Consider the following 21,193-nt stretch of genomic DNA (forward strand, 5'->3'; position numbering starts at 1 on the left):
ATGGGCAGTCACCTAGGTATTTTATGATTGTAAAATGGCATTGTTCTTGATTCACACAAAATTGTGTTTTGATAATATTTTTAAGGTTTTGATGGGAATGTTAAAATTAAAAAACTCTCAAATTTCTTCTTCAATAACTATTGAATTATTATAGACCCCTCGCAAGTAGTATGATACAAAAGTCTCATATAAAATATGGTGTTGGTTAGAAATAGGGTGTTGAGATATGAAAAAAATTAACCCATGAGAAATGGGAATTTTTGAGCAAGTCATTAGTTAAAGTGATTAAAATGATTAAAGGGAGTGAATGTTAAGAGATCTCACATGCAATGAATTATGCTAGAAGTAATGAATGAATTTGACGAAGGTATATAAAGTAAGCAAGCAGTTGGAAAGAGAGTACATACATATTTAAGGTTAACTGAAAAATCTATTAATATAAAAAAATGTACTGGCTTTGCATGCTATGAAGGGAAATGCATGGGGAATAAGTGCAAATGAGGTTTTACACAAACAGATTCCACCACTTGATTTATTTACTAAAATTAGTATATAAAATAATTAAAAATAACTTTTTATTTTTCTCCACAAACCAGAATCTTTATTTAAATAGTATTAAAAACAAAAGAATAACAATTTAAACATTTAAAGTTGAAGCATCTTAAATTTTAATGATACACCGGCCATACTTTTACCCAAGACAGTCCAGAGTCCCAACTTTAATTAATATCATTTTGTAAAAAGCTGAGTAAATTGAAACCCCTCGTTGTAATGTATTTGCATAATAGCCTTCAATTGTTTAATTCAGTTTTATTATTCTGTCCACAGTACATTAATGAGATAAAAACATAATACTAGGCAAAATTTATCAATTCCGAGTATTGTTATTCAAAAACACAGTTTAACAAGAACTTGACCCATTTCTAGTTTATGGTAAATTCACTCAACTTTCATTTATGTAAGTTCTCCCATCTATATGCTTCATTCTAAAAAAAGGTTTCATACCTGCAAGTTATCTAGTAAAGATTACTTCAATAGTTCATAAGTTCAATTAATCTTTCAATAGGCAGAAATTTATTAAGGCACCTTGTCTTCACATGATTTGTACGATTATTATGAGACACATTTGCAAGATATGCTTTAACGGAGGCAATGGAAACAGTGAAGATTGAGAACAGTTGTAAACATGAGCCATCACAACCTGAACACCAATAGTGAGATTATCTGTGGCATTATGGAGGTCAAATAATGGGGAGGCAGCAACTATTATTGACTGATTTCGATAACATTTATTTCATTCATTATAAAATTTATTTTATTTATTATAAATATATAATATAGATATTATAAAATTTACTGAATTTTTACTGAAACCTTTACTGTATTCAGATTCAGTAAATACTATAAAAATTTTAAAAATACAGTAAAGGTATCATTTACTATAAAATCAAACAAAAACTTCTTATTAGGATAGCAATAAATCTCTTTCAATGAAACAAAAAAGTAAGATGACTGTTACAATTAACATTATAAAAATCTTTGACCAGAGATGAGAGAGCCTTCATGAAAAGACAGTAGAAAAAGTACATCGATAAAGGCTGAAAGAGAATAGAACTCATGAACTGTACCTCTAAAATTTGAGATAAAGCTGGGACCAAGGGATATGGTTGGGGAAAGTAAAAATGGTAACCAATATGATAGAAAGAGAGAACAAGATGGGAGGATAAAATGGGCACATGCACATAGACAGTGGGTAAAACTAAGCAAGCAGGAGTCATTAAAAGAAAAGAGGATCCTGCTCGATAAAGTAGAAGACTTCTCTGACGAGCAATCAATCGGAAATCACTTGCCTTTTGCACCCAGAATCCATGATTTGCTTCTGGAAATTTAAAAATGGAAGAATTTTTAAGCTATGTGGACTTTGTAAAAGCAAGCAAATGCTATATTTCACAAAGCATGTATTACATTGAGAGCTCATGTATCTTTAAGTATTTATTTGCCTCCAATGACAAGAAAATTTATTCCATGATTTTTATTTTGGCTGAAAAAATATCCCCAACGTGCAGTATATTTCGAAAATTACCCTTGTACTGATGTTATGGGAATGGAAATGCTCAATTAAGTGGAACATCATCATTGCCTCTGCTGCTGTAACTGTTTTCCTCCTTATATGGTACAAAGGATCTAGCCAATATTTTAGTGGTAGATGCACTGCTTACATTCTTTTTGTTTAGATGTGGACAAATGTTCCTTGATCCAGTATTTTGATAACTTTATGACCATCCTGCCAGGACAACAATTATATCCCTTGAACTAGTAACAATTCTAGTTTTCAGTATGTATGGCAACCTTAAATGCTTTACAATAATACACTCAATATCTGTCTACATAGATTGAATCTTCAATATGCAAAATTTACCTACCCCAAATTACCACCCACCCCACCCCACCTACCTCCAAATTACACAGTATAGGTTATACTTGTAGTAGATTACCTGTGTTAGGTGTGTAACATTATTTTTAGTCGCCACATTGTGTTTGGAGAGTTTAAGAGGGGTTAATCATTTTCATAGTCAATCATTACTTCTTTATATCATGAATATTAAATATAAGGTCATATTTAAACATTCATTTTTTTAAAACTTCAATGAAGACTAATTAAGAAAAAGAGTAAGATATGATAAACATTTTTCCTCAATCATATATATTTTTATCCATTTGTAAACATTTTAAAGGGGTGCACAATTACATTGATGGAAGAAACCTTTACAAATATCTAAAAAAATCTTGGATGAGTTAACAAATTGAAATATAACACCATTATCATAGATAATACAACACAGATATACTACTATATCATTTCCAGTACACAGTGTAATCAACATCAGTGAAGTTTCTTTTGTGGGCCACGAGGCAGACATCAGTTTGTGATGGAAGTGTAAATTAATTGTTTACATTACAGCCATATTAATTTTTATAACTCCTTTGCAAACTTGCCTAGATCTTGGAATTCAATGTTATGGATTAAAACAATTCGAAACTCTTTTGAGTACCAGAGAAGTATAAATTACCATTATATTTATCATAGTTGCCCATTTAATCTTAGAGTAAATAATCCATTTACTCCCACACACTCTTAACCGATACCATAAATAACAAATTCAGGAAGAACTAATATTCGGCTAGAATAGTATGAATTCCCATTGTTTTCGCAAAGGAAACAAGTAATTTTACCAAGTGTAATGTGTATATTGTCCAAATTTACTCTCATTAGAGAACATGATGAGGGATATCCAAAAATTCCCCTATTGAGGTGTAGAAAAAAAGAAATTTCAATACACAGAAAACTTTACAACTATACACCATGTCACAATAGCTTAAATTCCAATCAAGGAGTGTTTCAACTTGTTTACATTGATGCTAATGTCTCATGGATTGTAACTAATGCTTTTTAAATGCTATCAGTGTGTCAACAATTTTAAACACAACAATGATTTCAAATTTAATATCAACATTGCCTTTCTAGAGCACCTCAAATTTTACAATCCAATTTTCTTATGTGTTGATTTCATCTCTATTTTCCTGATTCCTTCAAAATCCTTGAAAATATATGGTCAAAATCAAATTCGTCCAAACAACAGAACAGCAAGAGAAGTTTATCAATTACATTTTATGAACTTATGATTTTATGAATGGCAGAAAATTACTTAGTTAAGAATTGATACCAGATATAATGCATACAATTACATCTTTACACTGAGATGAAACACTAAGGCCTAATGTACAATTTAATTTTTAAATATAAGTACCTAATCTTGGAAAATATCAGAACATATACAAATTATAAGTCTCAAGCCAGTTTCCAATAAAATTTTAAAAGGCAAATATCTTTACAGAGTAATTAACAGAGAATTCAAGTGCAGTACTACTCAATAATAGAGTAATATCATAAAGAGATCAATACCAATAAAGCAATATCACCAATGAGATTATGAAACCAGGTGCACTGGCTTAAAAAAATACACACCTACAACATCCCTTCAATATGGCCCATAAATGAAAACAAATATTGAAATTATCAATTCATAGGTAACATCAGTAAATGTTCGACATTATAGTAAATAGAGAGCACCAATCTAATTATGATTTCAAAAATCAACAACACCAATGAATGTTACTCCTCCTTTACATCTAAAATTGCGGTGGAAAAAATACAAGTAACTCCAAAAATAAAGCTTTTGGTTTGAATATTTTGCTACAAATAACTATTACAAAGTCAAGGAACACTTCATGATAAAGAATATGAGCATTTGTATTCACTGTAGTAGCAGGAGTATTTCAGTACAATTAACCAACAATCAATCAAATATTTTGACTCCTTATGTGTAGAACAACTTCAAAACATAACAAAACAAAAGTTCACAAACAAAAATCTGAATAAAACATACAAAAATTGAATATGAGGTTTATAAATTTGCATTGATATGCATAATTCCCTGTAAATCATAAATAATTCATGAATGCTATTCTCCAACACAGTGGGAAAACAATGATTCATAAACTTAATTGTGAAAACTCGCATTAAGCTTCTATAAAGTCATTTACAAAAATATTTGCTAACATTTAAACTGTACATTTGTACACCATTTCAATACAGTTAGGTCTAAGGGCTCTACGTAAGCCTCTGAAAAGCAAATAACCTCTTATTCAAATTAAAAGAAATGGTGAAATCATGTTTTATCAATGTAGCAGATATAGTTTCAGACCAAACAAGATTCAATTACCATCAATGAAAAGATTATTGCATATACAGATACTTTAAAATTGCATAATAATGAACTCCAGCTGCACATACAACGTGAATATGCCAAATTGCATGAGCACAAGGTATGCAACCATCTGCTTTGAAGAAAAACACACCTAATATGTATATCACGCCACCAATCTTAAGTTCTGTTAACCCAGAAAAGTCACTCTGCGAAGAAAATGAGAATACGAATTTCATAATTAAGCACAATTAATTTGAGGTAGGAAAAACAGCAAAAAAAATCAGGGGAAGATTATTATCTGAACATACAAGCAACAGCTAGGGTTGCAAGGAATCTGCAGCATAACTCATAACTTTGACATTTACACCATAGTAATTGTAATACATGTATAACTTTTTAACTTTGTAAATCATTAATGGAGTTGGTTACATGGATAATCTATTTCAATGGAAAAATCAGCAGGTTTCAAATGATCCAAGTGTACTGAAGTTTTTTTAGAAGGATTACTTTAGATACAACATTGATTATTTGGTGAAATTTCTGCTTTGATGGCAACACCAATGACTCCTACCCTTCAAAATGACAACAAGACTGTCCCTCTAGGACATCCCATTGCACTTTAGCCTATTCCCTCTCTAAGTCCTTAATATCAACCTCTTATTTATCTGAGACTTCATTAAACATGTATAAATCCTATAGAATTTAGAATGCAGCTGTAGAATGCAATATATGAGAAAACTAACACTTACCATATTTGATGGAATATTTAATGGCCGGCATATAAGACACACACCATAATAAAAATTAAAACAATCCATAGGAAAGTGTGACACCTCACCAAGTTAAGTTCTATTTCCTTTAGGTTCTCATGGTTCAGAAAAGCCAAATAGATGTCACAATCATTGATGTAACTACCAAAAAAAATTACTTTGTCCTGAAACTATTAATAAATGTCAAACTATAAATAAACTATTAATAAATTTTAATAGAATTGTGTAGCTTAATCTTTTGTCACCTATGGTCATACATGTTAGGGTAAATCTTTTAAAACAAATAACTCCACTCAATAAGAAGAGCACACACTGTTTTCTTATGATCAGTTTTGATATTATATGATCAAGTTCTGCAATATCTTGCTCGTACCTCTTTTGACATCGCAGAAGAAGCAAGCAACAATATTTTCATGTCACATACTGGTGATGAGCAACCAATTACTCATATATAATAAATATTATGAGAGTAAATATAATGATCTAAATAAAGTGGAGTCAAAATGGGTAGTACTGACCATATAGAGTAAAAATAGAATTAAGTATTGAGCACTAACCCATGGAAGCTCAAACCTTTACACACAAGATGCAGGTGATTTTTTGAACCATAATTTTGGAAAAAATGTGTATCTTATATAATGTCAAATAAGGTAATCAACCAGGCATCCATTTCAAATCCAGCAGCAACTGACATCACTAATCAAAAGGTACTTGAAATGGGTAGCTGAATGTGCAAGACTGCAGATTGGTTATCTAGAGTGGTTACAGTTAGGCCTTCCAATAATGGATTTTATTACTGTGAACAAGCCATGCTGGTTTCACCACATTTGCAATAAAAAGCACATATTCTGAACACTTTTAAATAAACTCAGATGCTTCCAAACCTCCAAGCACCAAAGGTTAGACATTGTCATAAAATTTCAACGGCACTTCTGTTACCGATCATAATCCAACATTAGTTGCACTTTCTAATACTTATGAGGGCAGTTCAATAAGTACCCATGTTAGAAATGAAGAAACCATTTTTTCAAAAACATTTTTTTTATTTTTCAACACAGTCCCCTTTAAGAAAGATACACTTCTCCCAACATTCCGGCCATTTTTTTAACCCCTCCAAAATATAGGATTTGTCAAACTCTCCAAAATATGCCTCTGTCTTGGCGATAACTTCCTTGTTTGAGCTAAATTTTTTTTCCTTGAGTCATTTCTTCATGTTAGGGAATAAGAAAAAGTCGCAGGGAGCACGGAGGTGAATACGGGGGGTGCAACAGCAATTCATAACATAGTTCATGCAGTTTGGCGGCGACAATGAAGTTGACAGCCGGATCAGCTTGTTGTCCATCGTGAGCAATCGCGGCACCCATCGGACCGACAATTTTTCCATCACCAGCTTATCACGTAAAATATTAATTGCCGTTCCGGTTGACACACTCACGGCCTCTGCTACTTCGCGCACTTTCGTTCGTCGATCAGCAAGAATCATGGCGTGGACTTTTTGAATGATTTCCTCAGTAACCACGTCTGCCGGGCATCCTGGTCGCTCCTCATCAAAAACAGATGTTCGCCCTTGTTTAAATTCATTGAACCAATATCTAACTGTGGTCATAGATGGCAAAGTGTCCCCATAAACAACATCCAACTTTGCTTTTATCTCCTCACATTTCTTCCCATCCAAAAACAAAAAGCGAATTACCAAACAATATTGCCCTTTTTCCATCTTAGCGAAAATCACGAAACACGTCTTACTTGAATGGCTGCCAAATCCAAACTAACCTTTAAATCAGTCTGAAATTTGTTTCGCCATCCTTTGATAGATGGCGGCACAGGATGATAACATAAACTTCCCTCAGGAATGCCCTTTGTTGTCAAACACGGGTATTTATTGAATTGCCCTTGTATTATCAAGTATTAAGGACAACTGTCTGCTTCAAATAGTCATCTACCATCAAGACATAGGGATAAGAATGTACCCAAATATATTCTCATGGAGGATACAGTATAACAGAGTGAAACCTAGTTCCTTGGATTAGAAGGAATATGGCCTTGAATTAGAAGGAATGAAGTTGTTCTGAAATTTTGGAATAATCACATCATTCGGAGGAATCAACCAACTGGAGCAGTGTTGGACAAAGTGAGAATTACCATACATGTATAAGTAGACTATTTTCAACAACAGAAATGATTCATCTAAAAAATAATCAGTTTTAATTCTGCAAAGACTTTTCAAACCACCCTATATATTTTAGGGCAAATTATTTCTGTAAAATGAAGTATAAAATAGTGGGACCAGATAGAATTTCTCTTTTAAACCTATAAAATAATTTTTTCTGCTAAATATAATTAATTATATTCTCAAATGGTACTTAACTTGTACTAGTCATCATAAAAAAAGAAATATTGTAAATCGAATGTTGGCAAAAAATTAACACAATTTCTGGGCTCTACTTAGCTGATGAACAATAAGAAAATAATGGAATATACATCCATAGGATGTTCAGTGAAGAGTGATAATAATTTTTACTGGCAGAACTTATTTTGCAAAAATATCATTTTATGCTATCTTACAAGCTTAAGTCTTCAATACTAGATGGCCAACTTGAAGGTCACACAACCCTCAGTAGGCCCTGAAATTCAACAGTTTCATTTATTTTCCTACTGCCCAGAAATATCCCCTCTATGCAAATACCCCCTGGACCTTGGACTTCATCTGTGTGATTAATTTTCTGGGTATTCCACTGATGTTTGTCTGTGGAGCATCTTCCAACTTCCAAACAGCTATGTAATTAATACTTATGCAAATGTTTTACCATAATCTTAAAGAGATATTTGTTTGTAATTACCTGTTACATTATAGCAAACTTTAATGGTTGTTAAAGCTCATTTTGTTTAATCCATTAACTTAGTCACAAACCAAATTCTTCTTCAGTTCAACAAGCTAATTTTTGGCAAGTCCAGAAAAGAAAATTTCTAAATATGCCTCAACAGCTATTCATGGTAATACACCATCAACATATATATTATGCTGACAATTATTATATACATTTGAAACATTAAGTTAAGACTGCCAGGATTTTAAACACATGAGTGCTTAATATTTATGAACCTTGGAGAAAGTATGGTAATGACAGCTGATGCTAAAAAAATGTGTGTATATGTAACCCAAGATAAAAGATATCATTTAGATAGGCTCATGGCAATTAATATTTAAATGTGACCGTGACATTTAATAATTATTGATATAAAGAAAAAAGTTAACTCACCATGGACAAGATGGCAATTGATGGAGCAATACCCATAACCAGGTAAAACAGAGTTTCCAACCATTTGTATTGTTCATGGTAGAGCTGCTGATACAAGATTCCGAGGGATGCAAGAAGCCAAACAACCCAACGGAGTTCTGCAGCCCATCCATCAGGTGGGAGTGGCCGCAGGGTAAGCCAAGGGAAATAGGAAGCCGCAATGAAAACATAAATCATTGCACGGTCTCCCCGGTGTAGAAGATCCTTTAATTGCCTTTAATGATTAGAGTAGTACTATTAGTATCATTCTTAATATGTATAAATAAATAATAATAAAATACCATTAATGCAAAATCTATAGTATCCTGATTAATACATAAAATTCTGGAGGTGAGGTCCTATATTTCACTTTCTAACAATTATAAACAGTGGTGTTCCATGATAGTTGAAATAATTTGCAGCAGAAACAAAGGGCTGTGCTCTGATGGGATGTAGGGAAGGAGTCAAGTTCTTTACAGGAGTGAAAGTGGAATGTGGGAAAAATAATGGTCACAGCTCTTTAAGATACACAAGGTCTTAGAAGGGAAAAGAAGGTTTCCCAATGTCTCTATCTACATGTACCATCTGTGTTCCTGTAGGATCTCAATTCAAAGATATGTGCAGTACTGTGATAGACAGAAATAATAAAGCAGGCAATGGTAGGGAGAGCTGATATACTATGAGTTTAGACCATAACTCTTTACTATGAGGCAACACATTGCCCTCATGACAATGAAATGATAAGAAGCAGAAAAGCTAAGATAGTGGATTTGAGATGGAGGAAGTATATACAACATATATGCAGTTGTTTCTACTACATAGAAACTGCGGCAGATGCCATAACAATAACTTTTAACAGAGTTATCCACTAATTCTCATTACAACACAACCATTTTCAAAGGGTAAAAATCATTTGCTATGATTGGGATTCAAACCCAGATCCCAGCATATCCAAAATTTCAGAGCTCACATACTGTTTCTCAGTAATTAATGACTAAGCAAACATAAGTGTAATTCTTATGGTGCAATGAATGTTATATATTTTTTTAAATGGAGGGCACAAATGCATGTGATGTCTTCAAAATCTACATAAAAAATTGAAACATATAAACATGATGCTATGTTTAGGGTGAGGATTTCAATATACTTAATAACATATGAAGTATTGGAATTTATCATGGCTTTAAATTAAATTGTATATGCATTCTGATTCACTCATGTTAATCATATGTCAGTGGTTTGGGAGCGGCAAAACTTTTAAGGGCGCTATACATGTATTTCAATGTAAATGGGATTGAATTCATTATGAAACTTCAGAATGCCCCTTGGAAGAAAGTATGTTTTCCATAGCTATGCATGTATTGAATCAAATAGAAAGGAGAGTATACCAGCAATATTTAAAACAGGCTGATCATGTAATATGTACAGGATGAAAAACAGTTTAAAGAGCAGATAAAAATGCACATGCATTTGATTCCAACCATCTAAAGTAATGAAAAAGGTTGGTGTGATAAGGGAGGGTGTAGTTCACTTCATACTAAGTCATACAGTTCTGCAAGAATATCTTAATGCAGAAAAAAACACAGCTTGGCATGAAGCCTATGGTTCCCACATGCATCACTCAGATTTCAACCTGGGCAGTTCAGTCATTCACTTACATTACCCTCTGGGCTACTAAACCACCTTATAATTGATTTACACAGCAGCAGTGTTTGGAATATTTATACACATGCATACAATTCATGTTGGATTTAAAATGTACATGAAGAAGGGGGATAATACCCATACCCCATTTTTCCAGAGCGTTCTCTTGAGCAGAAAAAGACTGAGTGGAAGAAAGTTGAGATGGTGAAAAGGAGAATTAAGGCAGCACCATAGATGAGAGCTGACCAGTACTGAGGCCAGCTAGCTGAGCGCTGAACCAAGGTTGTGCAAGCATAAATGCTTGGAGCCACCCAAACCTGCAGCAGACATTTATTGAGAATCAACTACAGATACTTCAGTAAGAACTATCCATACAAAATTAAGGAATTATAAACAAAGTGGTAAGACTACACCAAGCTAAATTAATATCACCACCAAAATATAGGATCTATTAATTAATAATGATGGTCCTCATGAACTTAAAATATGTTAATCACAACTATGATGCATGGATAGGAAATGGACAGCATACAATCAGATAGTAAACATAACCCAACAGATTTATTGGATCACAGAAAATGAAACTATGGGATCAGCAAACCATAAATGTATCTTAACCGTGCATTGATCATTAAACAAATTACCAAACTGTGATCGATTAAAAGTATTATGAAATATGCATAAATGTTTTCATTTACGTTTTTGCATTGACATAGATAGGCTGTGTTCAATTAACTCATTTTTCTCCCTACCTCTACAGTACAATAACAGCTGTCTAAGTCATAGACCCAGTAGCATACTACTAGGTCAAACATTCAAAGGGGAAAACCTTCCAATTGCTGTTTATCACCAACTATTTTTCTAAAAATCATCATTCAAATACATCCCTTTTACATGTCCAATTTACTACCAGCTATTGATTCTGCTATTATTTGATTAAAATATATTCTGATATGCATTAATTACCAAATTAAATCCACATCATATTTAAGTACTTCTTGAAGGTGAGTTCCAATCATGTCAGGGTTAATAAGTACATGTATAGAGTGATAATAGAAACAAAAATGGCCAAAGAGAAACTAGAATGTGATTTTTTAATGAAAAAAGGCTGAAAACTAACAATAAATTCTGTAACACCCATAAAATCAAAAATTTGCAAATGGATAAATTTCATAAAATATGTAGTGGGATTTGGGAATAGTAGAAGTAAATGTTAATCACCTGCACATTAATGTAGTACATGCATTTTATGAGCATGATTAAAGAGTTATTTTTTCAGGTTGAACCAGACACGGTTTGAATTTCACAATAGAAGAAAAATCCATAATTGTTTTAGTATTAGGAGCAATGAAGGTGATTATGCATAGAAGCACTTATGCTAAATATATACCACATTTCTATAGGGTTCTTCACATCTCTTCACTAAAATATTTAAATGCAAGAAAGAGCTGCATGAATTATTTCTGGTTAACCATATAACTCAATTTGCACATCAATTTCCACTCATTTACAACTACTTCCAGTACAATGTATTTGCATATTATCTACACTGTTGTACATACAAAATAAACTACAGGGTTTCAAAGTAATATCATATTTTCATGATCACTTAACAGGACAAGAAATTTACTTCACTATCGACCCATAATCACAGCTACAATAAAACTAGGACCCCTTGAAATGGGTCTGAGATGGTATAATAAACTAACAGAAAATATTAAATATCAATAGAATTGATAATTTAAAACAAAAATATAATAATAATGAAATTTATTATTCTATAAGTGAATACATACATGGCAAAAAATTATCAATGTAAATCTATGCAAGATTCAACTTCAATAACACTGCATGCTACTTTTTTGCTATAATATCTATTTTCTTTTAAATGTATGTGATATCCAATTTACATGCATTATATTTTCATCAATTATTATGTTTCCTGGGCAAATAAAAATTATTATTATTGATAATAGACATGAGATTTTCCCATACCATTGGCTTATGGTGTCAATGGACTTCAGGGAAAAAGAATTGGCATTAACATGGGAAAATGCAGCAGGCACACATCCATTCTTAGATAATAATGGTAATTGAGTGAATCACAATGGGTTATAAATCATAGACACATTTTATGTAAGATTCACTACCACAACACTGCATTTTTTACAGTATTCTATGAGGCTCAAGAAGTTGCAGATTTGTCGATTGTTAATTCCAACCATTTTGAATTTTATATTTTAGCATTGCCATGTTTTAAATATGAGCTACCTAAAGAAGCACAAATTATAAACTAAAATAAATTTAAATTAGAAAGGCATGATTAGATTAATTAGAAAATTAGATGAAGCAATTGCAGATTGTAGCAAATATGTAAATGATGATGAGAGAGAGACCCCACTTCTGAAATAATGATCTTCATGGGTGCCTAACTGGTTTTGGTGTGATTAGCCATTTTTACAGGCTTAACATAATTTGAAAAACTTTGAGGAACCCAAGAGAATATTACTTTAGATAATATGAGAATACAATTCACCAAAATATAGATTATGTTGTCTTTTTACTTACTGTTACAAAAAGTTTTCTTAATAAGAAGTTGACTTAGTTTACTAACTTGCACAATAGATTTTCCCTTAATTTTTATTATCAAGATGCCCGTTTGTTTTTCACAGACAGAAAGTACATTCCATTCTGATTAAAACATTTTCATAATTACATAACTCTCATGTTAATAAAATGAAGAACACAATGTATTTTTACACTGTTATTTATTTTGGTACTACTAGTTTCAACGCTTAGGCATCATCATCATATACAAATTACTCAAGTTGCCGTCCATTTATATACCATTTTGGGTTAAGGGGTGAGGGAGAGAGGGGGAAGGGGGGGAGGGGGGGGGTAAGAGGAGGGGTTGTGATCGGTGTTGATGGGGAGGAGGAGAGGGGTGTTCAGTGTCAGAAAGGCGATTAGAGGGGTTCACAGTGGGGGGGAACAGTAGTTAGGTTTTTCCATAATGGAAAGGGATGCTTCCAGGATTAAGGAGAGGTGTTCAAATAATAAATCGTTGACCAAATGACCCTTTTTCATATTCCTTCTGATTTCCAGCTCTTCCCACTTGTCTATGCTCCTTCCTTTGTCCATTTGGTGTATCAGTTCCGGGTTGTAATCGCTCCCATGATTTTCTTCCCACAGATGCTTGGCAAAGTGAGATTGCCCAAGTCTACGCCATTTTTAATATTTTACATCCATATTAACTGGTTTAAACAAAAGATTGTTAGTTCTGAGGGAACATTATCTGTGTAGTATTTTTTCCAATAAATCTAAAAATGGGTAGAGAGAAGACTCCCTTATTATGGATTGATTTCACTAAAGATAGCAAACCTCTTTCCTATGAAACAAATTTGGTTCACTTTTTGCAATGTAAACAATCTAAAAATCATTCTTGAACACTTAAAAGGGTTAAGTGGAAAAACAAAATAAAAGGGGCATTTATAAGTTAACTTGTAAGGACTGCAGTGCTATCTATATCAGGGAGATCATTAAAAACGCGAGTGGATTAACATAAACGCTGTTTTAAGAAATGTGACCTTGCGTAATCTCACTTCGCCAAGCATCTGGGAAGAAAATCATGGGAGTCATTTGGTCAACGATTTATTCTTTGAACACCTCTCCCCAATCCTGAAAGCATCCGTTTCCTTCAACAAAAGACCTACTACCTTCTCTCTCTTCTACCCACCCAATTCCCCACAAGAATGGTATATAAATGGACAGCAACTGGAGTAATTTGCACCTGATAATGATGCCTAAGTGTTGAAACTAGTGGTACTACAATAAAGAATAATGGAAAAATACACAGTGTTCTTCATTTAATTTACATAAACTTCCAAAAAGTTGAGCTAGAAACCATCAAATACAAAACTCTCATGGGCCCACTTCTCAAGTATCAGAAACTTAGCTAATATTTTCAATCAACCTTATTTGTGACAGAGATGTGACCATAACAATGGTATCATCTTAATATAGTATTGGATTTAAAATATTCAATTCAGATAATGCAAGATGGAGGGCTTTTTTATGAAACAGAAATATGGTGGCACTCCAATGAACCCTTAAGGAACAACCACAGATTGAAATGTAATGAAATAATTGACTTCGTAATTCCACACACTTTTCCACACTAAAGTGTGTGGAATTACAAAGTCAATTATTTCATTACATTTCAATATGTTATGCAAATTCCATAAAGTTACGCCTGAGACAACAAATTTTAACAATCACAGAGGTAAAGGTGTGCTGAAGGAATATAATTCTGTTTTTCAAGTCACAATCTGAGATCTAGTTTGAAGGTATGGTGCAATCATTAAAAGTAATGCCTTTTATAATAACTTTTACCAGATTGAGCAAAAGGGATTTATGATGGACAAGGTTAAAGATGAGATCACCCAATAATTGTGGGTAGTACACACATACCACCACTAGTTCACAATTTGCAATACATACACAATTACCTCACAGTATTGCCACACATTTGGGGTTGTCTATGACAATTGAATGCCCAAATCAAAAATTGTAAATATAGGATTAGCCACTGATGAAAGAAGTGTCTTATCCAGAGACTCTGCTTTTCATTTGCCTCACACAAATGACACAATTCTCTTTATCCTTAACGACTCTTATACAAAAAGATACAATTCGGGTCAAATGAACCTAAATTAAAGCCTGGCATTACTTGAAATGGCTGCTTATAGTCTATAAAATAATTTATTCAAGGAATCCAAAATTGCACACAAAACAAGTGGAACAAAGCCCTGTTGTTTGTGATCCGACTGTCAACAATGAAAGAACTGAACAACTGAATGAATGTACTTCTATAGAGGTGTCTGCTTCACAATCACATATAGAAGGATTCTACAGCATTCAACTAGTTCAGTAGGGTGGAATGATTGATCCTTTAAGAAGTCTAAGAAAGAATTACCACTGGTATAAGGGCACATGAACTTCATGCATATAAACTTTTGTGCAAACTATTAAAAAAAAGACATGACAAGGCTTAAAGTTATTTAACTTTATAATGATACTGTTTGAGCCCACTTTTGCACAATGAGGCAGAGGGATTGGATTTATTGTTATAGAAGAAACATTAAAAATACTCGGACTTGATAAAGATGGAAATGAACAAATTCAATATGACTATGAACTTACACCATGAGTCATGACATTTGCAACATGTTCAATAGTTGTTGGTACATATGCTTGATCTGGTTTGGCTTTGGCATTCATCCAATGAACCCTATAAAAGACATGAATATAATGAGAAAAGGAAAAAATGAACAGCAATGTTAGTGCCACAAAGTGATTCAAAAAGTAAGTAATGGATAACTTAAAAAAGAAAATTTCAAATTTTTTGATGAATTACAATCCTCAATTTCCCCTGAGCTCACCTAATATCCTCCCCTCTACAACAGACTTCATCATTCCATCGCCAATCAAAATTCTCAGCATCTATCTTTCCTGCCTTCATTGGATTTCTTTCAACAATCCTCTTTCCTCCCCCACCGTGACTAGCATTTCATTATTTGGTTTCCTTCCTGCCCATTTCCCATCCTTCTCCACTCCCACACATCAAAAGTCTTGAATCTACACCAGTCATCTTGCTTCAAGGAAAAAGTTTCCGGGGCACACAAAATCTTGCCCATAGCAAATTTTTCACTTGTCTTATCTTAACCTCCTTACTTTATGCCCCTGTCATCCTCCTTGTGAAAGCTTCTTCATCTAATGCAACACTTCCTCTTATATCTCTACTACTGTGATCAACTTGACCCAAGATACTTCTAAGATATGCTAATTGTTCCACCTGTTCTAGTTTTTGCCCTTCTATTTTAATGTTTTACTTACACTTCCTCTTTCTCATTCCCCTCATTAACTCCCGCTTTGTTTGCATCCATTCACATCCCATACCTATTACACTAATTATCTAACATGCTCAGCAATGACTGCACCCTATGGGCTGACTGGCTCACTAAAGCTTGATCATCTACAAACCTAAATAATTCCATGGATTCCTCACCAACTTACATTCCCATCTCCAGTTCCTCGCAATCCATTATAACCATTTCCTCTGCATATAAGTTGAAAAGTAAGAGTGAAAATGGAAATCCTGGTCTTACTCCACTTCTTAACACTGCCCATCCTGATTCTCCATTCGCTCCACACACCTGAGCAGTTTGACACGTACAGGTTACAGATAAATCGCCTATCCCTCCAATATACATACCCCTTTTTTCTTTAATACTTTCCTAGATTGTACCTAATTTACTCTGTCAAATGCTTCTTCAAATGCATGATAAAATTTATTTTTGAGCTAGACAAATGGAATGATGTTGACAGATTTGCATTAAATATAATCAATAGCATAGATATCAAGTAAAAGCATACACAAGATGTGTAGAGATCATTTGAATGATGGTCACATTTTGAAGACATTAAATGAAGATGAAATCGAGATGATTGTAGAAGCCTTAACTTCATGAAATTCAATCTTTTTGTGGTTATATTAAATTACTGAGGAAATTTTTAAGTATAACGCGACTCATGTCGCAATGCCATCATCCAAAGCACACTGAATGACGTTGACACATCAAACTGCATGTTAAGTTTAAAAATTAAAGTTAAATTATACTCAGTACAGTAATTTTATTTCTGTCTAAATGAAACTGAGGGTGACTTAATCAATGGAATGCATTTCGGCCTCAGAAATTCAGGCATGTACTATAAGTAATGTTAATAAAACTAATGCACTACTTTTCAGAACCTGAAGTACATATATATCATTGATATTATTTTAACATAAATGGTTTCAAATAAAAAAATTACCCCTCCTGTCTTTCCAGTTTATAACAATTACCTTGCCCAAAGACAATGCTTCAAAATATTGTAAGGTATCTCAATTCACCAAATCATCCTGAACTTTGATAATGCCAAACAAATATTTAAAAAAGTTCATTTATATTTAAAATATTAATTTTTACTGCATTGATAGCCATAAGCCATTAGCCATAAGCCAATAGCCATTTGTTTTCATTAGCTATTGAGTGGTCAGCTTTGTTACCCTCAACCTTTCATGACCTTTTCAGGTAGCAATACCTCTTCCTCTTGGAAGAAGGGCAAATGGTTAATCATAGTGAAGGAATTGTCGGAGAGGAGATGGGGGCTTCCAGGAACATGAAAACTCTTTGCTACATACTTCCAATGAATACATGAGGAGAAAAGAGCCCACCAAAGTGTACCTAATCATAGAAGATACATTTACCAGGAGGTACTCTATGGGGTGACATGAATCCTGAATATGCATATCTCTCACATCAATACCTGTAGTAAAACTGAATCCATTTTTTCCAAAAGCAAAGGAAAAACCACTGGACATGTGAACCTTCTACAACAGTTACTTGTTTTACATTTGCTGGTGTGAGTCTGTGTTAACAGCAATGAGTCAAATGGGAAATAGAGAGGGCTTGATTCTCACATACAAATGAAATTGATATCAATACTCTAGGATAAAATACCGATTAGGAAGGGAATTATAAACAGCAAGGTTTTTGTGGGATAAACCACTCCAAATGAATAGCCAACTTCTAACAGATATTTTTCACCAACTGAGGATGGATTAAATGGTTGTCCCACAATGAAACTAGAACTCCATGCTCGCAAAATAACTCTTTTGAAGAAATAGCAGCAAAAGAGCATAGAAAGTTGAAGTATAAGGCTATGATACATTACATACTCAAGGAGTGATGATGGATTCTATTTCGTTAGGGCACCACACTCAAATCTTAAGTCAAATGGAACACTGAACAAAAATGTACTGATAACTAAACATAGCCTCATCAGAAAAGTGTAAGGGCATCTTAATAGCCTGGAAAAAAAGAGTTAAAATTACTACATCAGGAATGGAAGACTCCACCTTCTTCCTTCGGCCATCTGGACTCTTCCGACTTCTCCAACCATCGTCAAATCCTCACTACCTGCTCCAGAGATCAAACTTTTCCGGAAGGCCATCTACAAGATATCAAAGAAAGCACTCCAGCTCTAATCATCTTGAAAGAATTAAATATATTGACAACATTCAACCAAATAAGTTCATGAGAAGATCTTTTGGCAAGAAGAATTCTTCAGTTCCTGGAATGGATGCCATATATAATTTCTGCTGGAATACAAACTGTCACGCTTAAACATTTCCCAGTTATCTTTACATCATAAAAGAACATGAGGAAAACAATTCATCTGTCTGACTGATTGAAGGGGATGCATTTGTAACTTCTCATTTAATTTGAAGCATTAAGTCACCCATGTGTTTGCTTTTCATGAGTGATTGACAGCTTATTGATTCCAGGGCAAAATAACATCATTTTGCTCTGGGCTCTAAATGGAAATTGAGTGAAGATGTGAAATTTGTATCACTCATCATCAATTAGTGGAACTGGAAGGTTTATTGAACATAAGATACTAGCAATTTGTAGCCACAAATTTTATTTGTCTTCTTGATGTTGAGGTGATACATGGATACCTTGAGAGTCCATAATGCCAAATTCAGGAATTTGAAGCAGTCAAAACCTGCTGCCCCCGAACGCAAATAGACCTACAGGGGCATCCGGAGTTCTGAGCTGCCAGAAAAGTACAAGGGTCTCGCCACAGCCAAACACACGCTCTATACTCTCGTGTGACTGCTACCGCATCAAACAATATCAAAAAGTTAAAAATTATGGCCAGCATTCATCAGAAATTTTCAGTTACCAGACTGTATATTCCATGAAATCTAGGGGCACAGGAATGGCTGACCTTCTCTTTTCAATATTGTGGTTGTTGTTGCAGTATATTCGGCGCTCAATGGTACAGACCAAACCGCTGTAAATCCCATGAAGAAGTGTGAAATTGTTGTTTGATGGGGATACTTATTCCAGGCGACAACGAAGGTAGCAGATGGACTTAAACTGAACTTCCTTCCAGCGGGAAAACTAGATGCAGCTCTGTCACATCTTAGCAATTACCTGAGGTCAGGTAGCAGATGGACTTAAACTGAACTTCCTTCCAGCGGGAAAACTAAATGCAGCTCTGTCACATCTTAGCAATTACCTGAGGTCAAAGCCATTTTAAAAGGTTTCGTTTCAAAATTTCTCTAGCGCGAAACTATTAGCCTCAACCCAAAGAAAATCTTCCACACTGGGTAAATCTTGGGCTATCTTTTTTTTGTTTCCTTCTTGGATTGTCTTCGTCCCATCTCTGTTACTAGCTAACCACTTCAAAATCAATCAAAAGTTTAATAGAAGCATACAACAGAAAATAAAGTAAAACGTAAGAAAAGTAAATCTTTTTCTTCTGTTTTAGGTTTACCCATGCACGAAATACTTATTTTATTAAACAAAATAATTCTAAATATATTTCCATAAATACCGCTTTATTTATTTATCCCTTGATTATCTATGCGATGCATAGAAATATTAAAATTTAGTGACATTTTCTCTAACTTCCAGGCCAGGGATAGAGGCAAATATATTATCAATGAAAATGGTTTAAGTAATATGAATATCCATTACTTACCCTTTTAATTTGTTAATAACCTGAGACTGAATCGTTTTCAATTCAGCGTTGAATCCCATCTTCGCTGAATTTAGTGATAACAACAATGGGGTCATGACTTGGGCAATTCACGGCAACTAATAACTGAACACATTATATCTGTCGGAAATAATGAAAAATGTTACACAAAATCTGATAAAAATGTTTCAAAACTTTTATAATAAATAGAGATTTGCATTCGATCCGAAATATAACGTACCAAAATTGCAATATCGGAATAGTTTTTCATCATTTCAAATTTAATTGAAGTGGTTTAACAGCAAATATTGAAATTATTTACAGAAGCCGATTGAAAATTCTTCAGTGCGAGCATAAACTTATCACATTTTTTATTTTTCAAAGATTACTCAAGAAAACAATTAGTAAATAAGTAGCTTACTTACGTAATTTTCAAAGCGTTGATTAATTCAGAAAATAACTAGAAAACAAACTCGGTTCTAATAAACTTAGAATAATTATATGAAAGTACTGAAACAATTATCACACAAGTTAATTGATTTTTTACATATACTATAGTAAAGTAAATGCCGCAACAACGAAGTCTAACTCTTTAAAGTACATAGTCTGCGACTTTAATTAATGACAATCGGCACTCTTGTGTCAAGGAAGTGCTGCTCGCAGACGATACTGCGCATTGTCGCTCTTCTTGTTCAGAAAATGATCGTTATGCGTTGTTCAGTACTTCTCAAGGTTTTCCAGGAGAACTAGTTTATGTATTTCATGCGCATATTATCATTTAAAAATTTTAATTTTTGATATGATCAGGGCTTTCAATGACATTCGCATGATGTATAGGGTAATAAAATAACCTCATATCATAGCTATTTGAGATGTTTTCTGAAGGTTGTTATCAGTTATTGTTACCGATTGTGGCTCACCCTCATTTTCCAACTTAATCGTCTGGTCTGACCAGACTCGAGTACGAAGTTCAGCTGGTTGCTTGATAGTAAATTCTTAAGAACTTGCCCTTTCTAGTCGAAAGCCTAGGAATATTTCCTATCTCTTTCAAATCATAAACATTTGCCTCAAGGGGACCCTGATTAACCTAAACGATCAAACAAAGAGCTTTCATTGACCCTCAATTCGCGAGGTTACGGAA

At 33.6% G+C, this 21,193-nt stretch overlaps 1 protein-coding gene across 2 annotated transcripts; it reads right to left on the bottom strand.

Annotated features, from left to right (window-relative positions):
- Positions 1-2,676: 2,676 nt before the first annotated feature.
- LOC139690107 (monocyte to macrophage differentiation factor 2) lies at positions 2,677-20,684 on the bottom strand. 2 transcript variants are annotated; one of them, XM_071587345.1, is made up of 7 exons: positions 20,478-20,684; positions 20,056-20,193; positions 18,422-18,516; positions 15,664-15,751; positions 10,606-10,778; positions 8,800-9,052; positions 2,677-4,975 (listed from the first exon to the last, which is right to left on the bottom strand). In XM_071587345.1, the coding sequence occupies exons 3-7, from the start codon at positions 18,514-18,516 to the stop codon at positions 4,799-4,801; spliced, it is 786 nt and encodes a 261-aa protein (XP_071443446.1). In that variant the 5' UTR covers positions 20,056-20,193; positions 20,478-20,684; the 3' UTR covers positions 2,677-4,798. The 2 variants fall into 2 exon arrangements, with proteins under 2 accessions (XP_071443446.1, XP_071443447.1); XM_071587346.1 differs by lacking the exon at positions 18,422-18,516.
- Positions 20,685-21,193: the final 509 nt, after the last annotated feature.

This window comes from Hetaerina americana, unplaced genomic scaffold (assembly GCF_022747635.1).
Source record: "Hetaerina americana unplaced genomic scaffold, ioHetAmer1.1.p SCAF_3, whole genome shotgun sequence".
In the NCBI taxonomy this organism is placed as follows: Eukaryota; Metazoa; Arthropoda; class Insecta; order Odonata; family Calopterygidae; genus Hetaerina; species Hetaerina americana.

What these genes read in the sequence shown, in the direction of transcription:
- LOC139690107 (XM_071587346.1), bottom strand. Translation starts at nt 20,150, where the DNA reads ATGACCCCATTGTTGTTATCACTAAATTCAGCGAAGATGGGATTCAAC. An exon ending in GTTATTAACAAATTAAAAGG is followed by an intron (nt 15,752 to 20,055) that starts GTAAGTAATGGA and finishes TGTCTTTTATAG; the next exon opens with GGTTCATTGGATGAATGCCA. An exon ending in CAAATGTCATGACTCATGGT is followed by an intron (nt 10,779 to 15,663) that starts GTAAGTTCATAG and finishes TGTCTGCTGCAG; the next exon opens with GTTTGGGTGGCTCCAAGCAT.